Source organism: Drosophila montana, unplaced genomic scaffold, assembly GCF_035044405.1.
Source record: "Drosophila montana isolate Dmon_TW-CO22-7 unplaced genomic scaffold, ASM3504440v1 contig_3733_1, whole genome shotgun sequence".
Taxonomy (NCBI): Eukaryota; Metazoa; Arthropoda; class Insecta; order Diptera; family Drosophilidae; genus Drosophila; species Drosophila montana.
Window position 1 is genome coordinate 1,319,438 of NW_026998620.1, and position 25,556 is coordinate 1,344,993.

At 43.4% G+C, this 25,556-nt stretch overlaps 1 protein-coding gene across 1 annotated transcript; it reads left to right on the forward strand.

The window, feature by feature from the left end:
• Positions 1-937: 937 nt before the first annotated feature.
• kmr (kramer) lies at positions 938-24,299 on the forward strand. Its single transcript, XM_064694351.1, is given in 14 exon segments — positions 938-1,321; positions 2,929-5,266; positions 7,983-9,132; positions 11,115-11,680; positions 11,682-14,493; positions 15,272-15,627; positions 17,034-17,327; positions 17,387-17,617; positions 18,653-19,978; positions 20,047-20,229; positions 20,288-20,380; positions 21,232-21,349; positions 22,480-22,951; positions 24,160-24,299. Coding segments are annotated over 13 exon segments (9,522 nt in total). The 5' UTR covers positions 938-1,289; the 3' UTR covers positions 22,503-22,951; positions 24,160-24,299.
• The last annotated feature ends 1,257 nt before the right edge of the window (positions 24,300-25,556 follow it).

Here is a 25,556-nt window from a genome sequence, read left to right on the forward strand (position 1 = left end):
CGAAGCTTACATTTTGTTCTCCTGCTTTCTTTGTAGTGTCAATATAATTTAATTTCTTTGGCATAGTATGCTAGCACTTAGTTTAGGGTTCAAAACCCTGTGAAATCATTATAAATATTTATTTAAATTAAGAAAATGTCTTCTTTTAAAAGGTTTTTTTTCTTTGCTAACATGAACAAGGTGCGCACTAATGAGTTTCTTAGTTTGTTTGATTGGGCCGCAATAGGGACAATGGGGACTTTGAGGTATTAGAACTCGATGTGCACAGTTTAGGTAATATCTCAGTAAACACGTCAATTTTTGATGTATTTATTACAATTTTATTAGTATTTTATTACAGTTTAAAAGTTAAATGGCTTTGCATTTTCTTGAAGTTGGCGAGAATTACTCAATCCTTTACTTGCACTCTAGATATTCTTCATTGCATCCCTGCAACGCCGGGTAATTTCCTCTCCTTTCCACCAAAACCTATATGTCTATTAATTAAATTAGTAAATTCGACTTGCTGCTAGTTGTTGATTCAAGCAAAATTGATTGCAAATTCCTTGCCCCTAAAAAAAAAACATTTCTATTAATTTTTGATCCGTTTTGCATTCACACAATTTTTGCTTCAATTTTTGCACATTTTTCCATTAGCAAAGTTTACATTTTAGCCAAGTCCTGGAAAAAGAAACCAAATAATTTAAAAATTAAATGATTTGGAATTTATAGAAAAGGCAAATATTTTGCAAAACGTTATTTCAACGAGCAATTTGTTGAATTTGTTTCCCAATTGAAATTTCAACAGATTTCAAATATTGTTTTAATGTGTGTCCGAAAACAAAAATGCGAGTAAATAAAACAATATTTACTCGGTGTGCTCGGAGATATATTTCTTTGCGCCTAATGAAATAAATGTTCAACTGCAAAACGCATTTTCAATTTGCATCCGAAAATTGTGAGCCATAAATCTGGCGGCTGTCCTCAATAAAAATAGACATTTTTTTCAACTGGCCAACTGGGCGATATTTTCATTCTCTGACAGCGTGGCACAAACTAAACATATCACAAAATAAAAGAAAAACAATAAAACGAGACTCTTGCCACATTTCATTCGGAAAATGAGAATGAAAAGCGTAATTGAGTTTTCGCTTACAATCAAAATAAAATTCAAATAATATAAAAAGTGTCGCAAAAAAAGGCGATTGGAAAAGTGCGCGCAATTGAATTATTGATAAAGCCAATTAAATTATAAACTAATTAAGTCGTCTGCAATAAAATATAAATAAAGTAAAATAGAAGGCGAAAACATGTTTGGCTGCATTTATCAGCTATGGGACTGGTAAGTTGTTAAATCCTGAAAATTGATTAAAAACAAAACTAAATGCGCGAAAAGTGCAAAAATTAAGCCAGAAAAAAAGCTTTCCCTTGTAAAAATGTATTAAAAAATGCTATCATTGAATAATTTATTCTTTCTATAGCAGCCATATAATCGAGTAGTCTGAATTTATAGGATTTCGCAGATAAGTGAGAAGAATTTTCGAGCTAAGAGTGAAGATATCTTGAAAAACAGAACCAAAGGGAAATCATATTTTCATAGTTTTTTCCACATAGAACTTTATGTTATATGAGTTTTCCCACTTTTAAGTTAAGCTTAGTCAAGCTAGAATGTGCCGCGTTTGGTTAAGTTATTAAAGAATGTATTATTTAAGATATATTAAAATGTGGATAACTGCGGCACGCCGAAGGTTTAAAACTCTTCTTGATATTTGCCTCACGATTTTGCAGATTTCTGAGAATAGTGAAGCTCGCAAATATTGAGCTTGACGCAAATATCTTGAAAACAGAATATTTTGTTATAAATAAACTGACTTTTCAAACGATTCTACCTATAAAGCTATATAATATAGTAGTGCGTTCTTGATATGATTTTGGTTCATGGTTTATTTTAAGTGTCGGAGATAGTCAAGATATCATTATAAAAAATTGTTTATAGACGACCTTAATTTTCAAGCTATTTATCCTATGATAGCTTTATGCTATAGTAGTCCGATATTGAAAAGATTTTGCATATATCTAAGGAGCATAGCAGTAAGGAGTAAGGAGCACAGGGCAAGACATCTTGATAAACCAAAAGGTTGTCCACACAAGTACTTAAATATCGACAGAACGTTTCTATGGCAGCTTTATGATATAGTGGTCCGATTTTGATACATAAGAAATGTCCAGTAAAAGCATCTAAAGATATCTTGAAAAACTAAAAAGTTTTACAAGATTGAATATATGAGAAGCATATTTAAATTAGCAAATGCCGAGTAAAGTCCCAATATTTTGAAAAACAAAAAATTTGCCATGATAGAACGTACTTTTCGACGAATCATTTCGATGGCAGCTATATGATATAGTAAGCCGATCCGTTCGATTCCAACAGAAAGACAAAACTGAGCAATGTTTTTGATGATATTAGCTTTAAAACAGAGAAACTAGTTTGCATAGAAACAACCATATTAATATGACTATAATGACTGTGCTGTTCAAGCTGATCAGGAATATATATATTATATATACAGATATTAATCAGGAATTCATATATTCTTTTTCTTCATGTGCTACATGCACTTGCGCAAAAATCAATGTACGCTTTTTGTTTTTAACCACATTCAATGGGCTCAGCGCCGGAGCCGTAGCTCCGGCTGCCTTTAGTGGGGCACAGCAACTGCACTCAATCAATTACCATCAATTACGCGCGCTGAGCCCCGTCGCACAGTTCCGGCCGCTGGCGCGGATTAGGGCGCGGCTCTTTGTTTCATTTGGGGCGAAAGCCTCGTTGAAGCGGCGGGCTTAAGCTGCTGTCCACGCAATTGAATTAATGCCGGCGACCTTTGCTAATTGGAGCATTTTCAATCTGTGTCTGAACTCTGTCTCTCTCTCTCTCTCTCTCGCTTGCAGGTTGGAGGCGCCACCGCTCTTCACGGCCGGCACCATGGACGCCAAGAAGCTGCAACAGCTGCAGGCGGCAACGGCAGCACAGCATCAGCAGAAGAAACTGCCGCTGGCCTATCAAACGAACCTGATTGACTATCGCACGGCAACACATTCGCCCGCCGGCTATCATCTGGCCACGCAGGCGCTCTACCAGCAATCTCCCACGGCCACCTCGTCCAGCGGCGGTCCACTCTCGCCCATCGATATGCAGCCGCAGGCGAAGCACGGCCTGCTCAAGCATACGCATGCCGGCAACTCGAGCAGCTCGCACAGCTCACCCTATCATCAGTCATATTCGAGCGGAGGAGGGGAGCAACTGTATCAATCGCCCACGGAGCGCACATATCTGGCAGCTGCCGGCCGACTGCAGGCGAGCAATGCGACAGCGGGCCAACATCCAATATCGGCGCTGCAGGCGCAATACCAACAGCTGCAGCAGGCCAAGATGCAGGCACAGCTTGCGACGCAGAGCGAGGCGGCGCAGCAGCAGCAGCGCACATTCGCCATGCGGCAGGCCATGAATCCGCCCACGGGCCACTACCACATGAGTCAATCCGCCAGCATGGCCTCCAACATGACGCTCCAGCAGCAGCAACAGCAGCAGCAGCAGCAGCAACAGCAGCAGCAGCGGGCGCCACCTTCCACGCTGAATCTGGCCAATCAATATCAGGCTGCCTCGGGCCCCTTGAAGCTGCAACAGCAGCAGCAGCAACAGCAGCAGCTGCCCAAGCACTACCAGGAGCAGCTCTATGCCCAGCAGCAGCAACAGTTGCAGCTGCAGCTGCAGCAGCAACAACAGCTGCAGCAACAATTGCAGCAGCAGCAGCAATTGCAGCAGCAGCAGCGTCACAAGCCGGAGCAGCAGACGCCTGGCAGCGAGCACGGACCCGTCTATATACAACAGAATCATCCCGGTCATGTGGTCAATCAGGCCTGCCAGACACAAATCTCGAGCGTCACGCGGCCGAAGCCGACGCCCAGCTCGGAGGAGTCCTCATCGGCGTCCACGCGCAGTCCCACCCATGCGCCGCTCGATCGCAAGAAGAGCATCGGCTCGATGCAGGCGCTCAAGTCGCCCATCACGAAGCGTCCGCCCACCACGCCCGTCACGCTCTCCGGCTGGCTGCACAAGCAGGGCTCCGACGGGCTCAAAGTGTGGCGCAAGCGTTGGTTCGTCCTCGCGGAATATTGTCTGTACTATTACAAGGGGCCGGAGGAGGAGAAGCTGCTGGGCTCGGTGCTGTTGCCGTCGTATCGCGTGGCCGCCTGCCTGCCGGAGGACAAGATCTATCGCAAGTTCGCCTTCAAGTGCGAGCACCAGAATATGCGCACCTATTGGCTCGCCGCCGACAGCGCCGATGCGATGATGCAGTGGGTCCGCGCCCTGGCAGCGGCCAGTCTGATGCAGGCGCCCAGCAGCGGCGAATCGGAGCCGAGCGTCAGCTCCTCGCTGAATCACAGCGGCGAGAACTCCGACTCGGGCATACACACGCTCCAGTCGCAGCCCGGCAAGGGTCAGGGTCAGGTGACGCCCGCCTCGGACAATCCGGGCGCGGGCGCAGGCGGAGCTCAGCCTTTGTATGCGAATGCGCCGCCGAAGCCGCGACGCATCAACGACGGCGGCTACTCCTCGCCATCGCCCGAGCACAACGAGCAGCAGCCGCTGCCACCTAGTCGCCGCATCCTCTCGCCCGGCACACAGCAGCAGCAGCAGCAGCTGTACCAGCAAAGATCTCAGCAGCCGCCGCAGCAGCCGCAGGCGCAGCAGCATCATGCCATCTATGATACACGGACGGGCCATGTGTCGACGGCGCTGCAGCTGCAGCAGGCGCAGCAGCAGTACTCGCTGGATCATCTGGAGGCGCAGTTCCAGCAGCAGCATCTCGACATGGAGGAGCAGATCGCGCGCCTGCAGCAGCAGCGCGCCGTCGAGGAGATCTACGGCGAACGGGATCTCTACATGGCCAAGCTCATGCAGCGCGGCTACCCGACTCAGCAGCAACAGCAGCAGCAGCAGCTCCAACAGCTCCAGCTCCAGGCGGAGCGACGCACACCGGACGCCTACGGTCGATCCAAGCAGCAGCGTATGTTTGCCGCTGCCGCCGCCGCCGCAGCTGCCGCGGACTACGAGGATATCTACAATATGTCGCAGCTGGCGGGCGCCGGCGGCGGCGCACTCAGCGCCCACGAGGCGCTCCTCCAGGAGGCGGCCAGCTATAGGCGGCCACTCAGCCCGCCCAGCTATGATGGCAGCAAGCATGTACCCGCCATGCCCCAACGCTATACGCCCAATCACTTGGAGGTAGGTCTTATGCCTCTTTTTCTTCCCCTGCCTCTGTCCAGCTTGGAACTTTTCCCAATAGAAGCCAAAAAGTTGCACCTAGGCCAAATGTGGACCACACTCCTGGTTAGGATCGGGGGGTTGACCTACTTCAAAAGTTTACCTCAACACGCAGACAGGCTTTTACTTTGCAGACACTTGTGGCCAAAGAAGAGCACAATGCATTTAACAGCAAGTTCTGAAATTTCACTTTCTCTTCAACTATGAACCAGGCTGCCAATCGTTTTTATGTCGAACCTAGCTAGGAACTCCTATTTAATTCTCACAATTTGAACCTTTCTATTTTACCTCCTTTAGCAAGTAATTGTGCGCCAGTCGGGTGTGCCCGACTTGTAGGTACTCAGAATAGACGGCAGGTATCCAAAAAATAAAATGTTCCTAATATCTGTAATTTATGTGGGAACCTACATACCAAAGTTCTTGTCTCCAGCTCTTATAATCTTCGAGCTATGCTTAAAAAACTATGTCTCAAAATCGATATTTATCGATGTAATGAAAATTGGAGGAGATATCGAAATGGTACAGAGATATAGAGATATCGAAAAGAACCAAGGGTCGTCGATATATATCGATATTATGACAATGAGAGGAGATGTCGAAATGGTAGTGTAGAAAAAATATGTTTTAAAAACTGAAACCAGGAATTCCAAATTTTGGATATTATCTAGTAAACTTCTCTTCGAGTGTTCAAATTTCTTGACCAGAACCCAACAGGAATCGGACAAATAAAATAAAAAATGTCTAACTATTTTTTCTTTGGCTTGCCGCTCCTCCCTTGGCTATCATCAATTCCACTTTATGCTAAATGGAAAAAGTTTTTGACTTGCGATAACTTTCGACAACAACATGATTGATAGACAGCGTCAAGCATTTGACACACATACACACGATTTAGTCGATTGCATTAGCGATACCATTTTTCTAGAGATGGGAGTAACTTTTTTTTAGGTTAGGTTACCTAACATGCCGTTAAGTTAGGTTAGGTTTGCTAAAGTTAGGCTAAGTTAGATTAGTTTGAGGTTAGGTTAGGCTCGGATTGCTGTCTTTAAGACAGACTAAACATTTATTCGTGCATCTCTAAAGGAAGCAGAGATAAACTCAGCATAGTGCCGGAAAGGATTGATACAGCTCTCCTCAAATTCTCTAGAACTCACTGCGCGTAAAAAGTTGTTACCGCACCTTATATAGACTTACATATATCAAGTGTGTTGGCGGAAACTAATTAAGGTTTGCCAAATAATTTCCACAACTTTAATCTTTACGAAAAGCAAAAACTTTTATGAAAACTTTCATATTTGAGTAGTGAATACTTTCCGTTTTGTTTGAACTTACGAGCGAATTAAAAATTATAATTTGCTTTATAAATTTATGAGATTTGGCAAACAAGGTAAAGTTGCTGGCATGCAGCTAGCTGTCTTTTGGGAGATTTAATACTCTGTAAAAGGGTTATGCGGCGACTATGATAGAGTAATAAAAATGTTGATGTTGAGGAGGGGCAGGTATCTTCAGGCCTATAATAAGGCATATCATTAACAAAAGTACTCTCAACGATCTCAGGTACTATGAGAGTTAGATAAATAAAACTTAGTATGTGGGTTCTAAAGGATGTTTATGTTTGTTCAATATGGATCATAACTAGCTTTACGCCTCAGTTAAACCAAAAGCAAGAGCTTTGCAACTATATGTAGGAATTATATTACTATCTCGGGGACTATAAGAGTTAGAGATCTGAGAATTGGTATGTGGGTTCCGGCATTATAAATGCTAATACCTTTCATTGAATCTTGATCACAACTAGCTTCACGCCTCAGTTTAACCAAGAAACAGGAGAAATTCAACTATATGTAGAGTTAATATTATTATCTCGGGAACTATAGGAGTTAGGGATATAAAACTTGGAATGTATGCTCTGGCATATCAAATAAATATCACGTTTATTAAATATGAATCGTAACTAGCTTCACGCCTTAGTTAAACCAAGACCAAAAGAATTACAACTATATGTAAAGTTAATATTATTATCTCGGGAACTATAAGAGTTAGAGATATGAAACTTGGAATAAGGACTCTGGCATACCAAATTCAGTTAATTTTCATTAAATATGTATCATAACTGGAATCACGCCTTAGTTAAACCAAAAATGAAGAGAATTACAACTTTATGTAGAAACAATTTTATTATCTCGAGGACTATAAGAGTTAGAAATACGAAACTTAGTATCTGGCTTCTGGTCTACCAAATGCAGTTAACTTTCATTAAATATGAATCATAACTAGCTTCAGGCCTCAGTTAAATGGAGAACGTCAATTACAAATGCATTTTCCTACATTTTTATGGAGAGAAGCAGAACATAAGGACTTCAAGGCTGTGCCTTGAGTTAAAGGGGGGCAGCCTGCAGCCTGCAGTCTGAACTCAGTTGCAGTTCGCAAAGAGTTGGTCGTAAGTGCCGCGCCCACTAATTAGAGTTTAGTATGTCAGTGGGTTGCTAAATTGCAGACGTTTTGTGCGGCAATTGGCGCCCAAAGTGCAACTTTATGGGCTGCTCGCCCTTTTCGACGTGGTTGCAGCTGCAGCTGCTTTTGTGGGTCAGCCAGGAAACGAGTCGCGTGCATGATTTATGCGCCCGGCCAATTTGCCTCCACTTTATAACTCTGAACTCTTCTTCCCCCCATCCAGCCCGCGGCCGCCGATCAGCTAATCAATAACATGGACTTGCGTGCACGGTCCGCGTCGGCGATTGTGCGTCCGCATTCCGCCGACTTTCTGGAGTACGAGGCGCGTGCCGAGGCGGCTGCCGCTGCCGCCGCCGCCGCCGCCGTGGCGCACAGCAAACAGGAGGCGGGCGGACGAGCGCCGCGACCCAAATCCAGTTTGGACATCAATCGCACGCCGGACAGCTTCTACTACTCGGAGGCCAGCTATGCGGAGAAGATGCGCAAGAGCGCGTTGTATCTGCAGAGCGGAGGCGGAGGTGGAGGCGGAGGCGGAGGCGCCCAGCCACAGCAGGCGGGCAGCTATCGCACGGCCGAATTTGGCAGCGGCATGCACACGATTGGCTATGAGAATCCCTATGAGCGCGCCCATCAGCGCCAGGAGCTGCTGGCCGAGGCGCAGGCGGCGCAGAGCAGCGCCGCGTGCAGCATGCCGCGGATGAGTCGCTCGGCCAGCCAGGGCGCCGGCGGCGGTGCCGCAGCGCGTTCGGTCTCCTCGCACGCACAGCAGCAGCAGCAGCAGGATGTGGACTTGCCGCCACTTAACGTGCATCCGGGCAGCATATTCCCGCCGTCGATGTCCACGCAGGAGATCATCAGCAAGAACGAACAGTTTCTGCGCTCGGCCAGCGCACGGCTGCCCAAGCGCAACGGCGGCCTGGACGATGATTATTCGACGGCCAACAATTCGCTGGCCACATCGCCGACGTCGGGCGCCGGGGGGCCATCGCCGCCGAATCCGCTCGATGGCGAACGCAAGCGCGAGGAGTCCATGAAGCGTCTACTGGAATGGAAACAGCGCATGCTGCAGTCACCGCTGACACGCAAGGGCGTCCAGCAGGGCGGCAGCAATATGTCGGCCATGTCCAAGCTGGGCAGCAATCCGAACATCCTGCTCGCCTCCACGGCCGTGGCCAGCGGTGCACGCTACGCTCCGCATGCCGGCAAAACCGGACTCGTTGGCAATTCTGGACCAGCTGCCGCAGGAGCCACAAATTCCAATCCTGCCGCAGCCGGCGGCAGCAACTCGGCGGGCATTCAGCGCTCCAGATCGGAAACGCACGCGAATATGGGTCCCGGCGGTGTCTACAACAGCTACTCCTCGGATGACGAGGGTGAGTACCCGATTTGCTTTTCCTTTCTATTATGCACTATTTTACCCGCCCCCCCCCATTTTTTGCTTTGCTTTAAGTCTATCTATCTCTGCCTTGCTCTCTCTCTCTCTCTTTGTCTCTCTCTCTCTCTTTCTCTCTCTCACGTTGCAAGTTTGCCTTTGTTCTGGCGTAGTTTCTACTTTTACTTTTGTTAGCTCTTTGGCTTTGCTCTCCTGTTGCAATTGAAGTGCCTTCCAGCTACCTTTTAGCTACACTCAAAAAAATTAGGTGTAAACAAAATTTTAAAAAAAATGATTAAAATTTTTTTTAAGATATAAATAATGTTTGTGCTCGCAGCTATATTTATTTATTGATTAAATAATTTACTAATATCTTAAATCGAAATAAAATTTTGAATGCCAGAATTTGCATTAAAATTAAATTAAAATACAAAATAAAATTCAATTAAATAAATTTAAGAAAACTTTTCTGATTATTTTCGCCAGAATTTGCGTTATTAAAAATAAAGAAAAATTAAATAAATAAATAAATTAAATATTAAATTGAAACTTTCGTAATCTTCAAGAAAACTTTTCTGATTTCCTTTTTTTAAATAAAATTAATTTCATAAATTAAAAATTAAATTGAAAACTTGCAAAAATTCCAAAAACAGTTTGTCCAAAATACTCAAAAAAAAAAAAAATCATAAAAAATATACAAAGTCAATTTGTATAAAAAAATTATAGACAATTTTTTTTAATTTTAAAAAAAAGTATGCATAATAAACTTGTGAATGTTAGAAAGTTCTTCAATTATTCTAAACATTCATTGCACAAATTAGTAATTAATCTTTGGAGATAAAATCTTCCATAAAGGGTATCTTTTTTTGGCCCTTTCTTTCTGAGTACGAAGTTTAGGGCTTAGGGAATATTTTATATATATTTTTGTACATTGTTAACTTTTCTTCTGTCTGAACCTCTTTACTCGATATCTTTCTCCATTTAAATGGAAGCCTGGCAATTGTATGCTTCTTTTCTTTGAGTGTACTTTCGGCAGCTGCCTTTGGCCTATTCTGGTCGTGCTTATATAATAGTTTTGTTTTGTATTTCCTACACCTACACCTGCTGCCCCTCGCCCAGCTTCTCTTAGCGCCTGCAGCCTTGTAAATATCTATGATTAAGCTGGCAACTGCTTTGTAGAGTAGTTTTGAGCTTTGTAACTTTAATAGTTGTGCTATATATTATCTAGAAACTAACTAGCTGCTGCTTTAGGTTTAAGTTAACACTTTAAGCCATATGCGAACTATTAACAACTATCATCACAAACCTCCCCCTAACCCCAACTGCATGCCAATTTAATTCGATGCCAAACTAAACAAACAAAACTGTAGTTTATTTATTTTTGATTTTAGTTAGCTGCATTTTTTATGTTTTAATTAATTTGTACTATTATGCAAAGGCAACAAAAACAAGGGCGAAATGTGTAAACAATTGAATAATGATAAAAACAAAAACCTTCCTGCCACACACACACACATTTATTCATGGCCAATTAATTGAAACAAATATTGAATAAATCTGTTCCCTGAGCCCAAGCCTAAAAGCAGGCAACATTTTTTTCTTCAAATTTACGCCGTTTTTTTTTTTGGCATTTTCTTTAGTTAGTTTGTTGAAACTTTTATTTTTTTTGTCAGACTGCAGTTAATTTCCTTGAGTAGTTTGGTTTTTAAAACATTTTCATCAATCATGGCAACTGGGTGCTTGGTGTTTCGTCTACTAAAAAGCCGCTGTAAATTTCGCACTAAAACCCAACTCAAAACAAAAAAAAAATTTTAAAAAAAACTCAAATCATGGGCTCAAAACTGAAACACAAAAAAAAAATAAAAATATTAAAAAAAAACCAAAAAATTATTTTATATAACTTTCTTTTCCATTTTTGTGGTTATTGAAAAATTTTTGTAAATGTTGTAAATGTTTGAACAAAAAAAAAAAACAAAAAAAAAGATAAAGAAAACGCACAAAGCGCAGCTGGGCCTGGGCTGGATGATAACATAAGTGTGACGGCAGGAAGGTCGACAGCAACAACAACAACAACAACAACAACAACTAGCACACAAAACACAACAACAACAACAGCAGCAACAATGACAACAATAACAATAGCAGAGACAACAGCAACAACAACAACAACAATTAGTCTTAGCTCAAATTTAAGCAGTTTGACAACAGCAACAACAACAGGAGGAAAGGATGCGGGCAGCCCGTCCTTCCAGCTGAAGCCCATATTGAAGGTGCACGAGGCCAGCCGCACGCCCATTATTCAGGTGCAGCCCAGCGCGGGGCAGCAGCCGCCCCTCCGGCCCAAGCTGAAGCTGCAGCTGCAGCCGGCGGTGCCCATTTTACCCAAAAAGCAGGCACCTAAATCCCCACAGAATGTGAACTATGTGCCCGTGTACAGCAACAAGCTGGCCATCAACGATGCCGAGGAGACGCCCATGTTGATGCAACTGAAGCTGTACAAGGAGCAGCAAGAGCAGCAGCAGCAGCAGCAGCAACAACAACAGTCGGAGGAGGACGCCAGGTGAGGCGGCAGCTGAACAGGAGCAGGAGGAGGAAAAAGAGCTGGAGGAGGAGGTAGAGGAGATAGAGCAGGAGGAGGAGGAGGATGAGAGCACCGCCTGCGAGGAGTACACAGATGATGACATAGATGAGGCGCTGGCACAAGACGACGACGACAACGAGGAGGAGGAGGAGGAGGATAATGTGGAGGAGGCGCCTCTTCCTGTGCCGCAGCAGCTGTATGTAAATGAGACCGTATCCGCGACAGATCAGGCATTGGACGAGAGTCACTATCTGCCGATGACGCCCAAAAAGGTGGAGCTGGGCCAGCCGGGCACGCTCAGTCTGGTGGCCATGCACGCCGAGGAGGAGGAGACGGCGGCGGAGGAACAGGAGAACCATTACGTCGAGATGACCAAGAACCTGCACGACGAGGACAACAGAAGCAACTACGAGATCATGTGCATAGCCAGCCAGATGACAAGCACGAGCACGAGCAACAGCAGAGTCCACACGGAGCCCGTCTACATGGAGTTGGCGGGCGCAGCCCCAGTCGCTGCTGGCGAGGAGGCGCACTGCTCCTCGGGCCGTTCCACGCTGAAGAAGAAAAGCAAAAAGTGTACGAAAAAACGTCAGGGCAAAGATATGCCGGACATACTGAAGCCGACCAAGAGCAGCCTGGCGGCCAGCGACAGCTCCGATGCGGACGACGAGAGCAGCAAACAGCAGCTGGAGGCCAAGAGATTGCGCTCCCGGACACGCTTCAGCCTGTCGGACACGTTCCGTCCGGCGTCGTATTATTTGGGCGCGTCGACGCCGCTGAACAACTATGCGGAGAGCTCGGACAGCGAGATATTGCCGCCGCCGCCGATACCCGACTCGCCGCCGCCCATGGAGGAGCTGAAAACGGAGGAGATCTTCTCGTCGGAGCACTACGATACGGTGCGCCGGCGCGACAGCAAGGTGCATCTGTCCTACGAGCAGCTGCCCAAGATGCATGCCAGCAACAGTTCGCTGAATTTGCCCAAAACCGAGCCGAGCACCGTGCTCAAGAGCAGCCGCCTCTCGCTGCCGGATCACTTTGCCAAGATGCGCGGCACTCCGGAGCAGCAGCAGCAGCAGCAGCGCCGGGCTACGGCCCGGGCAGCCGGCACGGGCCAGGTGCTGCTCCAGCAGCAGCACGCACGCACCTTATCCGACTCCAACTACAGCTGGCAGACGGAGAAGAGCTGCTCCTCGCGCACCTCCTCCTCCGACCTGGAGCTCTATCGCAAGCTCCAGCTGCAGCCGGTTGGCGACAGCAGCGAGTCGAGCGAATCTGTGGAGTTTCGCCAGCGCTCCGACTCGGAGCTGGAGCGGCAGCGTTCGCGTCGTCCGCTCTCGCAGGAATCGATCAGCGAAATCGAATCGATGAGCGAACACTTCGAGGAGACGCTCAGCAGCCACGAGCTGGACACGTATCTCAGTCATTTGCAGGGCAGCGATCTGTTGCCCAGCCGTGCAGCTGGCGCCGATCTGCTGATCAAGCCGCCGAAAACCTTTCGCAATGCCGAGGGCGATGAGCAGCATTTCTATGGCAATATACACTTTCTATCCTCGACGGACTCCATACAGCAGCTGGTCAGCAGCAACAGCAGCGTCTCGGCCGCCGCCGCCGCCGCCTGCCTCACCCCGCTGCACAGTCGCAACAATAGCAATATATCAACGCAATCGGCGCCGTATTATTATTCCGAGCTGCCGGCGACGACGCCGGCGGCGCAGCTGAACAATCAACGGGAGATACACGCACATGGGCTGAATATAGCGCACATCCATAATCCGATCGACAGGCGGCAGTTCGTGGATGTGGACGCGCTGGTGGACAAGGATCAGGCGATCGATAGCAAGAATCTGTATAGTGTCAAAGCGAACGTTGAGAAGCTCAGCTACAGCTGCAATAAGAATCTGAAGGCGGGGCAACAGCTCAAGCTGAACAACATGCAGCTGGGCCAGCTGGCGGAGCAAGTGCCTCCAGCTGCATGCGGCGATGGTCACTCATTAAACCCAAATCATTCACATTTTACAAATACTAAAAACACAAATCTCGCTCCTAAACTGACTGGTGGTAGCCTGTTGGATGAGGCCGAGGCCGAAGCGGAGGCCGAGGTTCTGGTTGTGGGCGTAGCTGAACTTGACCTGGAGCTGGAGCTAGAGCTAGAGAAAAGCAGCAGCACAACCACAAATAACGCGAATCAACTCTCAGTTCTAGGTGGCGAGCTGCTCTGGGAGGAGGATGCACTGTGGCGCGAGAGTCTGCGTCGCGTCTCGCAGCGACACGCGCGCTCCTTGGACGATCTGGATCGCATTGCGGCGGCGGCGACGGCCTCCGTGCCCATACCGACGCCAGCGCCCATGACCACGCCCACTAGCCAGGCGCACAAAACAAAGCTCAGCCGCGAGGTGACCTACGTGAACGATAACCACAAGCCGCCGCCGCGTCTGCTGCAGGCAACGCTGCCGCAGGAATCCGATGAGCACGATGTCTATGTGCAGCTGCTGGCGCACAGCTCGGCCGGGGATGCGGATCTTTATGAGGTGCTGCGCGAGGAGACGGGCTCCAATTTGTCGCACAAGTCCAACGAGCTGGATCGCGAGACCATACGCCAATGGGACGCCATGTCCAGTGGCCTGCTCAAGAGCAGCAATAATCCAGAGACCATGCCCACCAGAACGCCGGCCGCCTCCAGTGGGCCCATGCTGCCGCTGACTAGCAATGTGCGCTCCATTATCCAGCAGCTAAACGGAGGCAGTGAAGCCAATAGCGATGCCAATGGGAATGCCATTGTGAATGCGGCTGCACGAGGAAACAATTGAGGCATTACGCATACGCAACGTGGGCCGATTAGAGATTAGAATTAAATGATGCAATTATTGGCAGGTAGAGCTTAATGCCGGGTCAGAAGCATAGAGAGGCAGAAAGACAGATATATATAGAGAAAAAGAGAGAGAGAGAGAGAGGGAGAGGGAGAGCGGAAGCTGGCAGTTCATCGTAAAAGCCGCAAGAGGCTTTATTTTTTTAAATTTTTTTCAATTGTTTTTTTTTCATAGTTTGTTGCTTGTTTTTGTTTACACTATATATTTTTTTATTGTTATTTGTTATTGTTGTTGTCATAATTGTTGTGTTGTTTTGTTACATTAACAAAATGGTAAGCAATATTCTTTATAAACATCTATATATATATAAAAAGACACTTGAATCCCACACCTATGTAATTATTAATGCGCTTGTAAATATTCATATTCACATACACATTCACATCTTTTCACACACACACACACACTCACACACGCTGTATAGTCGAAACCTGAAAAAACTGTAGCATACTTTTGCGCGCAGCCAAAAATTTCAGCGTTAAGCTGCCCGTTGAACAGCTGCCGTAGACGCCTTCACTTTCTGACAGCTAATCAAATTAAAAAAAAGAACAAATTGTATTTAGTTGAGTCGCTGTTTAACCCCGATTTAATGCTTTTCTCTAATTTATTTCGCGCACGCATTATAATTACAAGTCCGCCTGCCATGTCCTGCATTTTGCAGCGCCCATTCAATAATTATCCAACTCATTTTACAGCCTCGATTTCGGTGCGCAATGTCAACAATTTGCCCAAGGTCAACCTGACGGTCAAGCCGGAACCCTCGGATGCGCTGCAGCAGCAGCAACAGCAGCAGCAACAGGAGTCGGCGTTCGCCCACTATGATCCCTACTATGGCAACGGCACGGAAACCAAATATGCCAAGGCCACACAGCTGACAGATCGCGCTCCTTATGGCCGCACAGTCGGCATGGCCACATCGACGCCACACCAGCAACAACAACAACAACAACAACAGCAACAACAACAATTGCCGTTTGCCATGCGACGTGCCGGCAGCCGAGCTGAAATTGATATGCTCGAGCGTGAGACGAGCTCACAGATAAGGGTAAGTGGGCGGTCAAGGGGCGTGGTCGATGAGGCATAAATGCAGAGGCAATGTCCATAAATGAAAGTGTGTATATTTTTTAAAAATCCCCGATTGACAGCGCAAGCCATGCGCGTGTGGAAGTTTAATTTATCACAGACATTGAAAGAAGTGTTCTTTTTTTGGGCCATTCCACAGACAAGCGTGATAAATGGGCGGTAAACTTTGAAATGTCAATTATATTTTTGCTTAAACTTTTATTCGATTGTCTTTAAAATCGCTTTTGAGGTTTTTTGAGATTCAATCAGCAAATCCGCCAGAGTTAACATTCGGAATATGGGTGAAAAACTGCGGTTTTTGTGCTCATTTTTAGTTTTTCTTTAAGATAACTTTTGCGCAAAGCACGCAGAATGCGAAATCCAACCCTTAGATGAGTCTGAGTTTATGCTAGGGAAAGTTTCGATTAATTTCCACTCTTCACTCAACAAACAATAAGACAATCTATTTTATCAGTAACCAAAATTCCACTCGCATGGGTGGAAAACAAGTGCAAATCTAATATATTGACTTTATTTGAGCACTGTCGGGCAAATGTGTTATAGGTTTACATATATACTTATTGATGGAAAACTTAAATACTTAACAACACAAATTTTACACTTTTACTCAACAAATAATAAGACAAACCATTTAATTAGTGAGCAAAAATCCACTCGCATGTGTGAAAAACAAGTGGAAATCTTACAGATTGACTTTATTTGAGCACAGTCGGGCTGATGTGTCATAGTCTTACATATATATTGATGGATTGATTTGAATACTAAACAATAGGACAATCAATTTTATCGGTGACCACAAATCCACTCGCATGGGTGAAAAACAAGTGGAAATCTAGCAAAATGACTAATGTGTTAAAGGCAAATGTGTTATAGGCTTACATACATATATATTAATTGATTTAAATACTAAGCCACCGAGCCTTTCCATTCTTCACAATAAGACAATTCATTTAATTAGTAAACAAAATTCCATTCGCATGGGTGGAAAACAAGTGGAAATGTAACAGTTTTTCTTTTATTTGAGCACAGTCGGGCAAATGTGTTATAGGCTTACATATATATTGATTGATTGATTGATTTAAATACAGAACCTGGATGTTTCGGCTGGCGATTTATTGAGTCGCACACACGAGGAGCTGGTCCTGCTGCTGATCCAATTGCGCCGCCAGAGCAGCCAAACGGCGCGGGCCATCGAGCAATGCTGCAGCGATATACACAATGTGCAGGTGGTTAACCATATGTGAACTCTATAAAAAATGGGTGCTGGTTGTTGGTGTTGGTTTCTGTGACTAAAAATCGAGCTGTTTAACCGAAAGATGCTGTCAATTCAAACGTTTACTCATGCAATTTGATTCGAATTTTATGCAGAATCGACTACGCGGCGCCGAGGGCCTCACACGAGCGGAGAGCATTCAGCGCTTGGATTATCTGAAGCAGCATTTGCTGGACCTGGAGCGGCAGTATGAGAAGAGCAAGCCGCTGGTCAATCTGGTGGACAACATGGTCAAGCTGGGCTCGCTCTATCGCAACGATGCCAATGGCCGCGCCCAGCCGGCGACACTGGATCGCCTCGAGTTCAATCAGCGCATGCAGGAGCGCCAAATGCTGCAGGAGGAGCAGAAGCAATGGGAGCGCCTCAGTCCCAATCAGGCCGAGCTGCAGGTATATACTCAGCTTACAGTCCGTTCTCATATATCCCACTCACATTCCCAATCTTTCAGGCCAAGGTGCGTGAGCTCTATCAGCTGGATCAGCTGCTGCAGGAGGAGTCGGGCATATTGCAGAGCCTGCAGCGTGACAAGGAGGATCTGGAGCGGGCTCTCGGCGGTCTGCGGGCGCGCATACATGACAACAATGCCACGCCCATGGCGCTGGAGGCGGCCAAAAAGCAACAGCACATACTGGAGCGCGAGCTGTCCCGCGTGCATCAGCTGCTCGCCGAGAACTCAAAGGTAGCCCAGGTGCCTAGTAGAAGTTTTTTGCATTATATGTGTGTCCGATATTCGTATACTATATATAAATATCTAGTCTTTGTCTGCTTTAGCTTCGCATGTCGCTTCTGTAACTAATGAGAAAAATCACAAAAAACAACAAAAAAACATATTTAACTAACTGCTTTGTTTCGATGTGTAAATCGATTCCCCTCAAGAGTTCAGAGAACGAACGCTTAAAATTGCAAATTGATTATGACGAATATAGTGCTAGAAATAACAGAAATCGTTTGCAGCTGCTTTCTACATTCTACAAGTTCTTAATATAGCTATAAGTTGCATCAAGTTCACTTCACAGATCTAATTCATGGATAAAAAACAAAAGTTTCTAGTTCGGAACGGTTGAGCTTTTAGTTAAACATTTAAATTACGGGATAACTGATATAATTCATGAACTGGTTCAATTCAGCCCTCGCCCTTTAGTTTGTAGTTAAGAAAAGAAAAGTACTTTACGGATTCAAATGATTTAGTTAATAAAAAAAAATTATTAGTTCGAATTCTGGGCTCGAAGCGATGTAATTTATGATGAAACGAACAGTTTTTGGTTGGAACCGGCTCAGTTAAACTTTCGATTCGGATTATACTAAGAAAAAAATGTAAATTCGGTTTGAAGCTAATATATTTTATAGAAAAAACGAAAGATCCGGGCTTGAATCTTTGTAAGCAAGAGCTTCTAGTTCGACTTTGTGAGTTTTAGCCTTGGTTCGGTTCATCTTAAATAAGTTTTTAGCTAAGAGCGGGAGTATCTGGTTCGGCTCAATGCAATTCATGATGAATAAATAATTTATGAACGTTCAGTTTATAGTTTGAATCGGTTCAGTTAAGCATTGGTTTTAATACCTGACTTTAGTTAATGTCCAAGCCAGATCTTGGTATAGTATCAAATGCAAAAGACTTCTACATATTGCCTCTCGATTGTATTTGCTGCGATTGCTGCATGTGCCATAGTCTCAGCTTTGGAACTCGAAACTAAATCCTTGTTTTATGATTCCACAGAAACTGGAGCAGACGGTGGCGGGCAATGCGCGTCTGGAGCAGGAGCTGCTGACGCTGCGGCAGAAGGTGCAGGCGACGCGCTCGAATGGCGCCGGCAACGATGCCAGCCAGCTGAACGGCAACCAGACGGCGGCGGTGCTGCAGTCGGAGCTGGAGCGAGTCCAGTCTCTGGTCGGGGACATGCAGCGGCAGCGCCACGAGCTGAGCTCCGCGGTGCGTCAGTTGACGGAGAACTCGACGCGCCTGTACCAGGAAATTGGCAACAAGGAGCTGAGCCCGCCCTCGAACGGCAGCCTGAAGAAGCGCAGCAACTCGACCAGCTGGACCGAAACCGATCTGGATGCCAATATGCTGCACAATGGCAGCCAGCAGCATCTAAATGATTCCACACTAAATCTGTCCACGCCCCTCTACGTGGACACGAACAGCTCCGGCAAGCTGGCCGACTACAGTCGCTACAATGGCAGCAGCAGCGATGCCCTCGAGATGAGCGGCGTCGATAGCGACGGCTTTCTGGACAGCAACCCGTTTGCCAATCTGAGCAATCTCGAGAAGCAGGAGATCAAAACGGTGCGCATTGTCAAGCGCGAATCGGAGCGACGGCATCGCGATCGCAGCGAGCGCGGCCTGAGCAATTCCATACAGAATCTCGACCAGGTGCTCGAGGAGGAGCACTACGCTCAGCAGATGCAACAGCAGCAGCAGCAGCAGCTCCTCGAGGAGCAAATGAGCAACGGGCATCACAGCCGCTCCAAGTCGCTGCCAAGGAATTACAGCGAGCCGCCAAAGCCCCGGCACAGCCGGCACCTGAATGGCAAACAGAATGGACACCATTTCAATGGTGGCTCCGACTACGATCGGAACAGCAACTACGAGCATCAGGCGCCGCCGCCGCCAGCTCCACAGAGCAATGGCCATCATCATCATCAGCAGCAGCGGGAGCAGCAGCAGCGGGAGCGGGAGCATCTGAATCCTTTGGCCAATGCCTACTTTGCCAAGCAGCTGCAGCAGCAGACGCATCCGGGCAGGGACAGCGCACGGGTGGCTCTGCGCACCAAGACCGATTCCCTGCAGAGCCTCAACAAGAGCTTGACGGACATTAGCCCGGAGCCGGTATTCCAGAGCGTCGCCGCTCGGCAGATCATCAACGAAATGTCCGCCGGCTCGGCGTCGGAGGATACCGAAAAGATTGTCGAGCGCGTGCCGCCGCCGCACAAGCATCGACGCGCTGTGCCGCGCGAGAAGCGGAGGCACTACACGGCGCCCAACAATGTCAACCAGAAGGCCATGGAGAAGGTGCAGGCCGAGAACGACATGAATCGCAATGTAAACTGAAACAGACTCTCTAGATTGTCCTGCCTCATGCTTAAGGTTTTTTCTTTGTTCACCTGCAGAACACCAACTGGCGTGCCCGCGATGATCTGGACATGGAGGTGGCGCTGCGTCCGCGCATCAATGCGCCCGATGTGGTCCGCTCCGCGCTCGGCCAGGGCGAGAAGATCTCCGAGAATACCATTGACAATTTGCTATTGGCGCCCAACAAGATAGTCATACCCGAGCGTTACATACCAGAGACAGTAAGTACCCGAGCCTTATGCTAATTGATTGACCTGATTGATTGATCTAAACCAACAGACGCCCGAACTGTCGCCGGAGGAGAAGAAGCGTCGCCAGGAGAAGGTCGAATCCATTAAAAAAATGCTCTCTGAAGCGCCCATAAGCAGCAATGTAAGTAAACTCTATAAATACAAATATATCTCTTGTTGATTGACTGACTGACTAACTGATTGATTGACGATCAAAGCACAGCCCCAACCGGAAGAGCTAGAAAGCTGCATTTTTCACAGTGGTTACTTTTTGACATAGATGATTTTTTATGAAATTATTTTAGAGAGTTGACAAATAATAATAATATAAATACATAAATATTAATATAAATATATAAAAATAATAATAATTATAAAAAAATATATATATAATTTAAATATTAGATTCAGAGAGTTGACAAATAATAACAATATAAATATATAAATAATAATATAAATATAAATATTTTGATAATTTTTTTGAATATCTCGGGTAAATATTGTCTGATTTTGAAATTATAGTTATACCTTTTTGAATTCGTACGCATCTCTTCTATCAATTGGCATTCAAACAAATTAAAAATAGATGAGTTAAAAAAAGTTGTTGACCAAAAAACGATTCGTTTGGAAAGTCAACCTTTTTTGATGATTTCTTGGAATATCTCAGCCAAATAATGTTCGATTTTGGAATAAAAGTTCGTTTCTTGTTAGATCTGCTTTCAAAACATTTAAAGGGATCCTTCTGAAAGTTCATTGGAGATGTTTTTCATTCTTTCTTTAGTTAGGAAAGTTGAAGCCAAGCTTCACATTCGTCCGTTCGCCAATCAATTGATTTTCCAGACTCAAGATGAAAAAGAAAGACAAAGGCATTTTATGCTTAATGAAAATAACTTTACCCTGGCAAAGCCGGGAAGCATTTATATTATAATATATAAATATAATATATATAACATTTATCTCAACTCAATCTCTTTCTACCTCTTTCCCCTGCAGGAGAACGAGACGCTGCCTGCCAGCAAGATCAACGCGGAGAAGAAGCAGCGCGAGCATTTACTGCAGCTAAATCAAATATTGGCCCAACAAGTCATGCAAGTCAGCAAAATTGTTGCCGGTACGTAGATCCAAGAATCCATTCACAAAATGAATTATTTAAGAAGATTAAAGTTAAGTTCGATTCGATGTCCGAAGCAATTCCTTATAAGTATTCCGATGCCTGCCAGTTGAGTTTACGTTCCATGTTTATGTTAATTACTAATAAATAATATGCGCTCCAAATTGTTATGTTTTTTTTTATTTCTGTTACATCACATCACACTCTCACACACACATATATGTATTTCTATATGTATCTTAAGCGTTTATTCAGTGTATTCATCTATAAACAACAGCATTGACCCATTCATTCAAAACTGTCTCTATGCTCTTCTAATCTAACTATATATATATATTCTCTCTCGACTCTTTCTAATTTTCTAGACGATTAATGAATACATATCATATGCATATGCATCTGTAAAGTGTTACGCCTCTTATTCCATATCGAATCCCATCTCATTCTCATCTCATTGCGAGCTCATCAAAAAGGGCGTACGAAATTCATATATTTCCACTGACAAACACTTAAACACACTTCAGATACTCTTCCACAGTCAATACCACACTCCCAGACATAGAACATGCCCCACATAAGCCTATCATGCATTTAACTATTGAGTGCATATATAATTATATGCATCTTTAGGTATATATCATAAAAAGTTTCAAATTCTATGAGTTCTTATCGAATCTGCGCATATGCCGTGTTTTACAATTCATGTTAAATGTTTTACAGTTCATGTTAAAAATAATGCATAAATTTAAAAGTTTTTAGCTATATATCATAAAAAGTTTCAAATTCTATGAATTCTCATCGTAAAATGCGCATATGCCGCTTTTTACAATTCATGTTAAATGTTTTACAGTTCATGTTAAAAATAATTCATAAATTTAAAAGTTTTTAACCATATAACAAAAAAAGTTTCAAATTCTATACATTCTCATCGAAAAATTTACAATTGATGTTAAATGTTTTACAGTTCATGTTAAAATTGATTCCTAAATTTAAGAGCTGTTTTTTTTTTCTTTCTGTACAGCATAGCTTAAATCTATTTTGTGTTTGTATATTTCTGATATTATTATGCATATTTTATAAAATTGAATTTTTTATTTATTTATTTTTATAATTTTCTTGCATACTTTTAGGCAATCCCACTAGTCACAACTAACTCAATTGTAGCTTGTCGTGTTGTTTATGTTTTTGTTTTTGTTTCTATTTTAATGTTCACATTTTTTTGTTATTTGTTTGAGTTGTCAAATGGGCCACGAATTGTTGACCAGGTTCAAATGTGTCTTATGTAAACCAAGTTACATATGCATAAACAATAACAACAACAATAACAACAACAACAACAACAACTGCATACATACAACAAACACAACAAAATATAATAAAAAAAAACCAGCACAGCAAGAACTCACGCGACGTTGAGATTATCGCATGCTAAGCTCACAAACAAACACAACAACAAACAAAATCAGTTCAATCACAAAATACTAAACGACAACAACAACAACAACAACAAAGCAATTGCAACAACAACAACAACAAGTACCAACAACAACAACAACAACAAGCACAAAGTTAAACAACAATTAAACAAATGCGTAAGTCAAGGTTTGTACACATTTTGTTTCTACAATACCTAATTATAAATATGATATATGATATATATATATATATATATATCTGCGTAGTTTGCCGACTTTTGGTCTGAATTTATAAATAAAATTTGCTTAGTTTATTAGCTTGGAATTGGCCTAACTAATCAGCACGCACGCGCTTGTAATATTATCATCAAATAATATAAGAAAATAAATACATCTCTACACACACACACACACACACACACACAAACACACACACAACAGCATTTATATCGAGTTTTTAGCTATACACAAAAAATGGCACTTTAATAAATCTATAAAAAAAACAACACAGCACAGTGCAAATCAATTGGAAAAGCAGAAAGAAGAAAATATTGAAAATTATTTAAAAAAAAAATTGAAACGATTTTAAAGATTTACTTTGCATAGAAGTTGAAAGAAGCTGAAGATAAAATATCCTTAAAATAATAATCTTATCAGATAGATTAAATGCCTTGATTTCCAGCTATAGTTATTAGGTGTTAGTTAGATTCTTCCTATAAGATATAACATATAATGATCAGATGTTGATTAAATTCTCTCTTTTGGATATAGCTAACAGGTGTTGATTGCATTTTAACTTAATGAGATTAATTAAGCGCGTCTTTGCCAAGTTTTCTATGCATTTTCTCTTCACGGGAATTCGAATTTCAAGCTTCTGTATAAATTGAATTTTCCTTACCTTTTAGTCAGGACAAGCTCTTTGATATTTATACACATAATTTATATCAATAAATAAGACACAATTCAAATAAGTAAATAAAGAAAAGAAAAATCATGGCATAAAATTAACTTTAAGCTTAAAATTAGTTGTCTTCAGTTCAGGCTCTTCAACAAAATTAATGCACTTGCAAAAACTGTGTAAAAATGAGAAAAAAAAAAGAAAATACCAACTAAAACAGTCCAGCAAAGCTCAAGAGACGAGTAAGTATAAGCTCAACAGCCACAACAACAACAACATAAAACAAACTAAACAAACCAAACTATACCAACATATATATCTATATATATCTATTTATATGAACTCCTGTACAAAAGGTTTTCAACTTTCTTTAACTCCAACTTTTACAGCACGCTTGGGATGGTTTTTGGGCTCGCCTTAAACTCGAATTGCATTTGCCATATATATAAAGATATAGATATATATATATTTGTTTCTTTCCTTCTGTTGACCCACAGAGAAAGCCATGTCGAAGACGGCCAAGGGGCAATCGGGCCAGGACAGCGACGAGGAGCGACGCTCGGAGTCGCCAAGCGAACCACTGCCGTTATATCAGCAGCGCGACAATTTTTACAGCTAAGCGCTAAAGGCCACCAACTAACCCAACTACCCGACCGACGTCGGCGGCGCAATCTATAGAGTATAAATATAACAAATAAGCACAATAACAGCTGCATTTATCTTCGAAACTTCAAAACAAATACAAAATCAAACTATCAAACTTTGCTAACAAAAAAAAATAACAATTTTAATTGAAATTTAAAATCGAAATCGTATCAATTGTTATTTGACTGAAGTGTAACAACAAATTTTAAAGATATCAACAAAAAACAAAAAAAAAAGAATACATAAATTAACGAATTTTTAGGCAAGCAAAATAATAACAGGAACAAAAAGGAACGGCTAACTTCGGCAAGCCGAACATTAAATACCCTTGTAGGCAAAATAATTCAAAAGAATTCCAAATCCAAATGAGGTAGCTATAAGTTATAGTAGTCCGGTTTGAAGCTCCACGTTTGATCGAGAATATATTGGAAAACAAAAAACATTTCATCGCACAAATTCTCATTTTTCGATCGATTCTTCCTATATAGAGCTTTAGCTTTAGCTCATATGTATGGATCATAATGCAACTAATAGGAGAAATAATTTTGAAATCCAAAACAGTTTTTCAATCAAGAACTTAATTTGCGATCTATTATTCCAATGGTATCTATATGATATAGTACTTCGATCCGGCTGATTCAGGCACATGCAAAGTTTCATGAGGCTAGCTTGCTAATATGGCTATATCCTGGCTCCTATTGATCATAAATCTATATATTATATAGCATCCTCTACAAGGGTATAACGACTGTTGATGCTTACATACTCGCACCCATATATATACATATATAGATATATATACTACATATTATATACTACATAAAGATGCAACATATCAGATAAGCGTGTTAAATAATCATTATAAATGGATGGCAATTACATCAAATGTTAAAGCAACGTTCTCTAAATGATGCGTATAGTAAAAATTATATAAAATTAAAGTACAGTTTATTGACTGTCCTCGCTTATACTATATAGTCCAAACCGATATCGGTCTATATAGATACATACATACGAACTGGTAACTACGGCGCATCAATACTTGTTGTACACGTTCCTGTGCGGGCTCTCAAAATAATATTACAAAATATATATATACATATATACATACAAGTACATATATCGGAGGCATGTGTGTGTGTTGGTAACTAAAAACAATAACTTTAAAGACTTTTGCAACAGACTTTTGTGCAGAGTAGCGCATTTTTTCCAAAAAAAAAAACTCCCCAAAGCAAGAAGAAGAAGAACA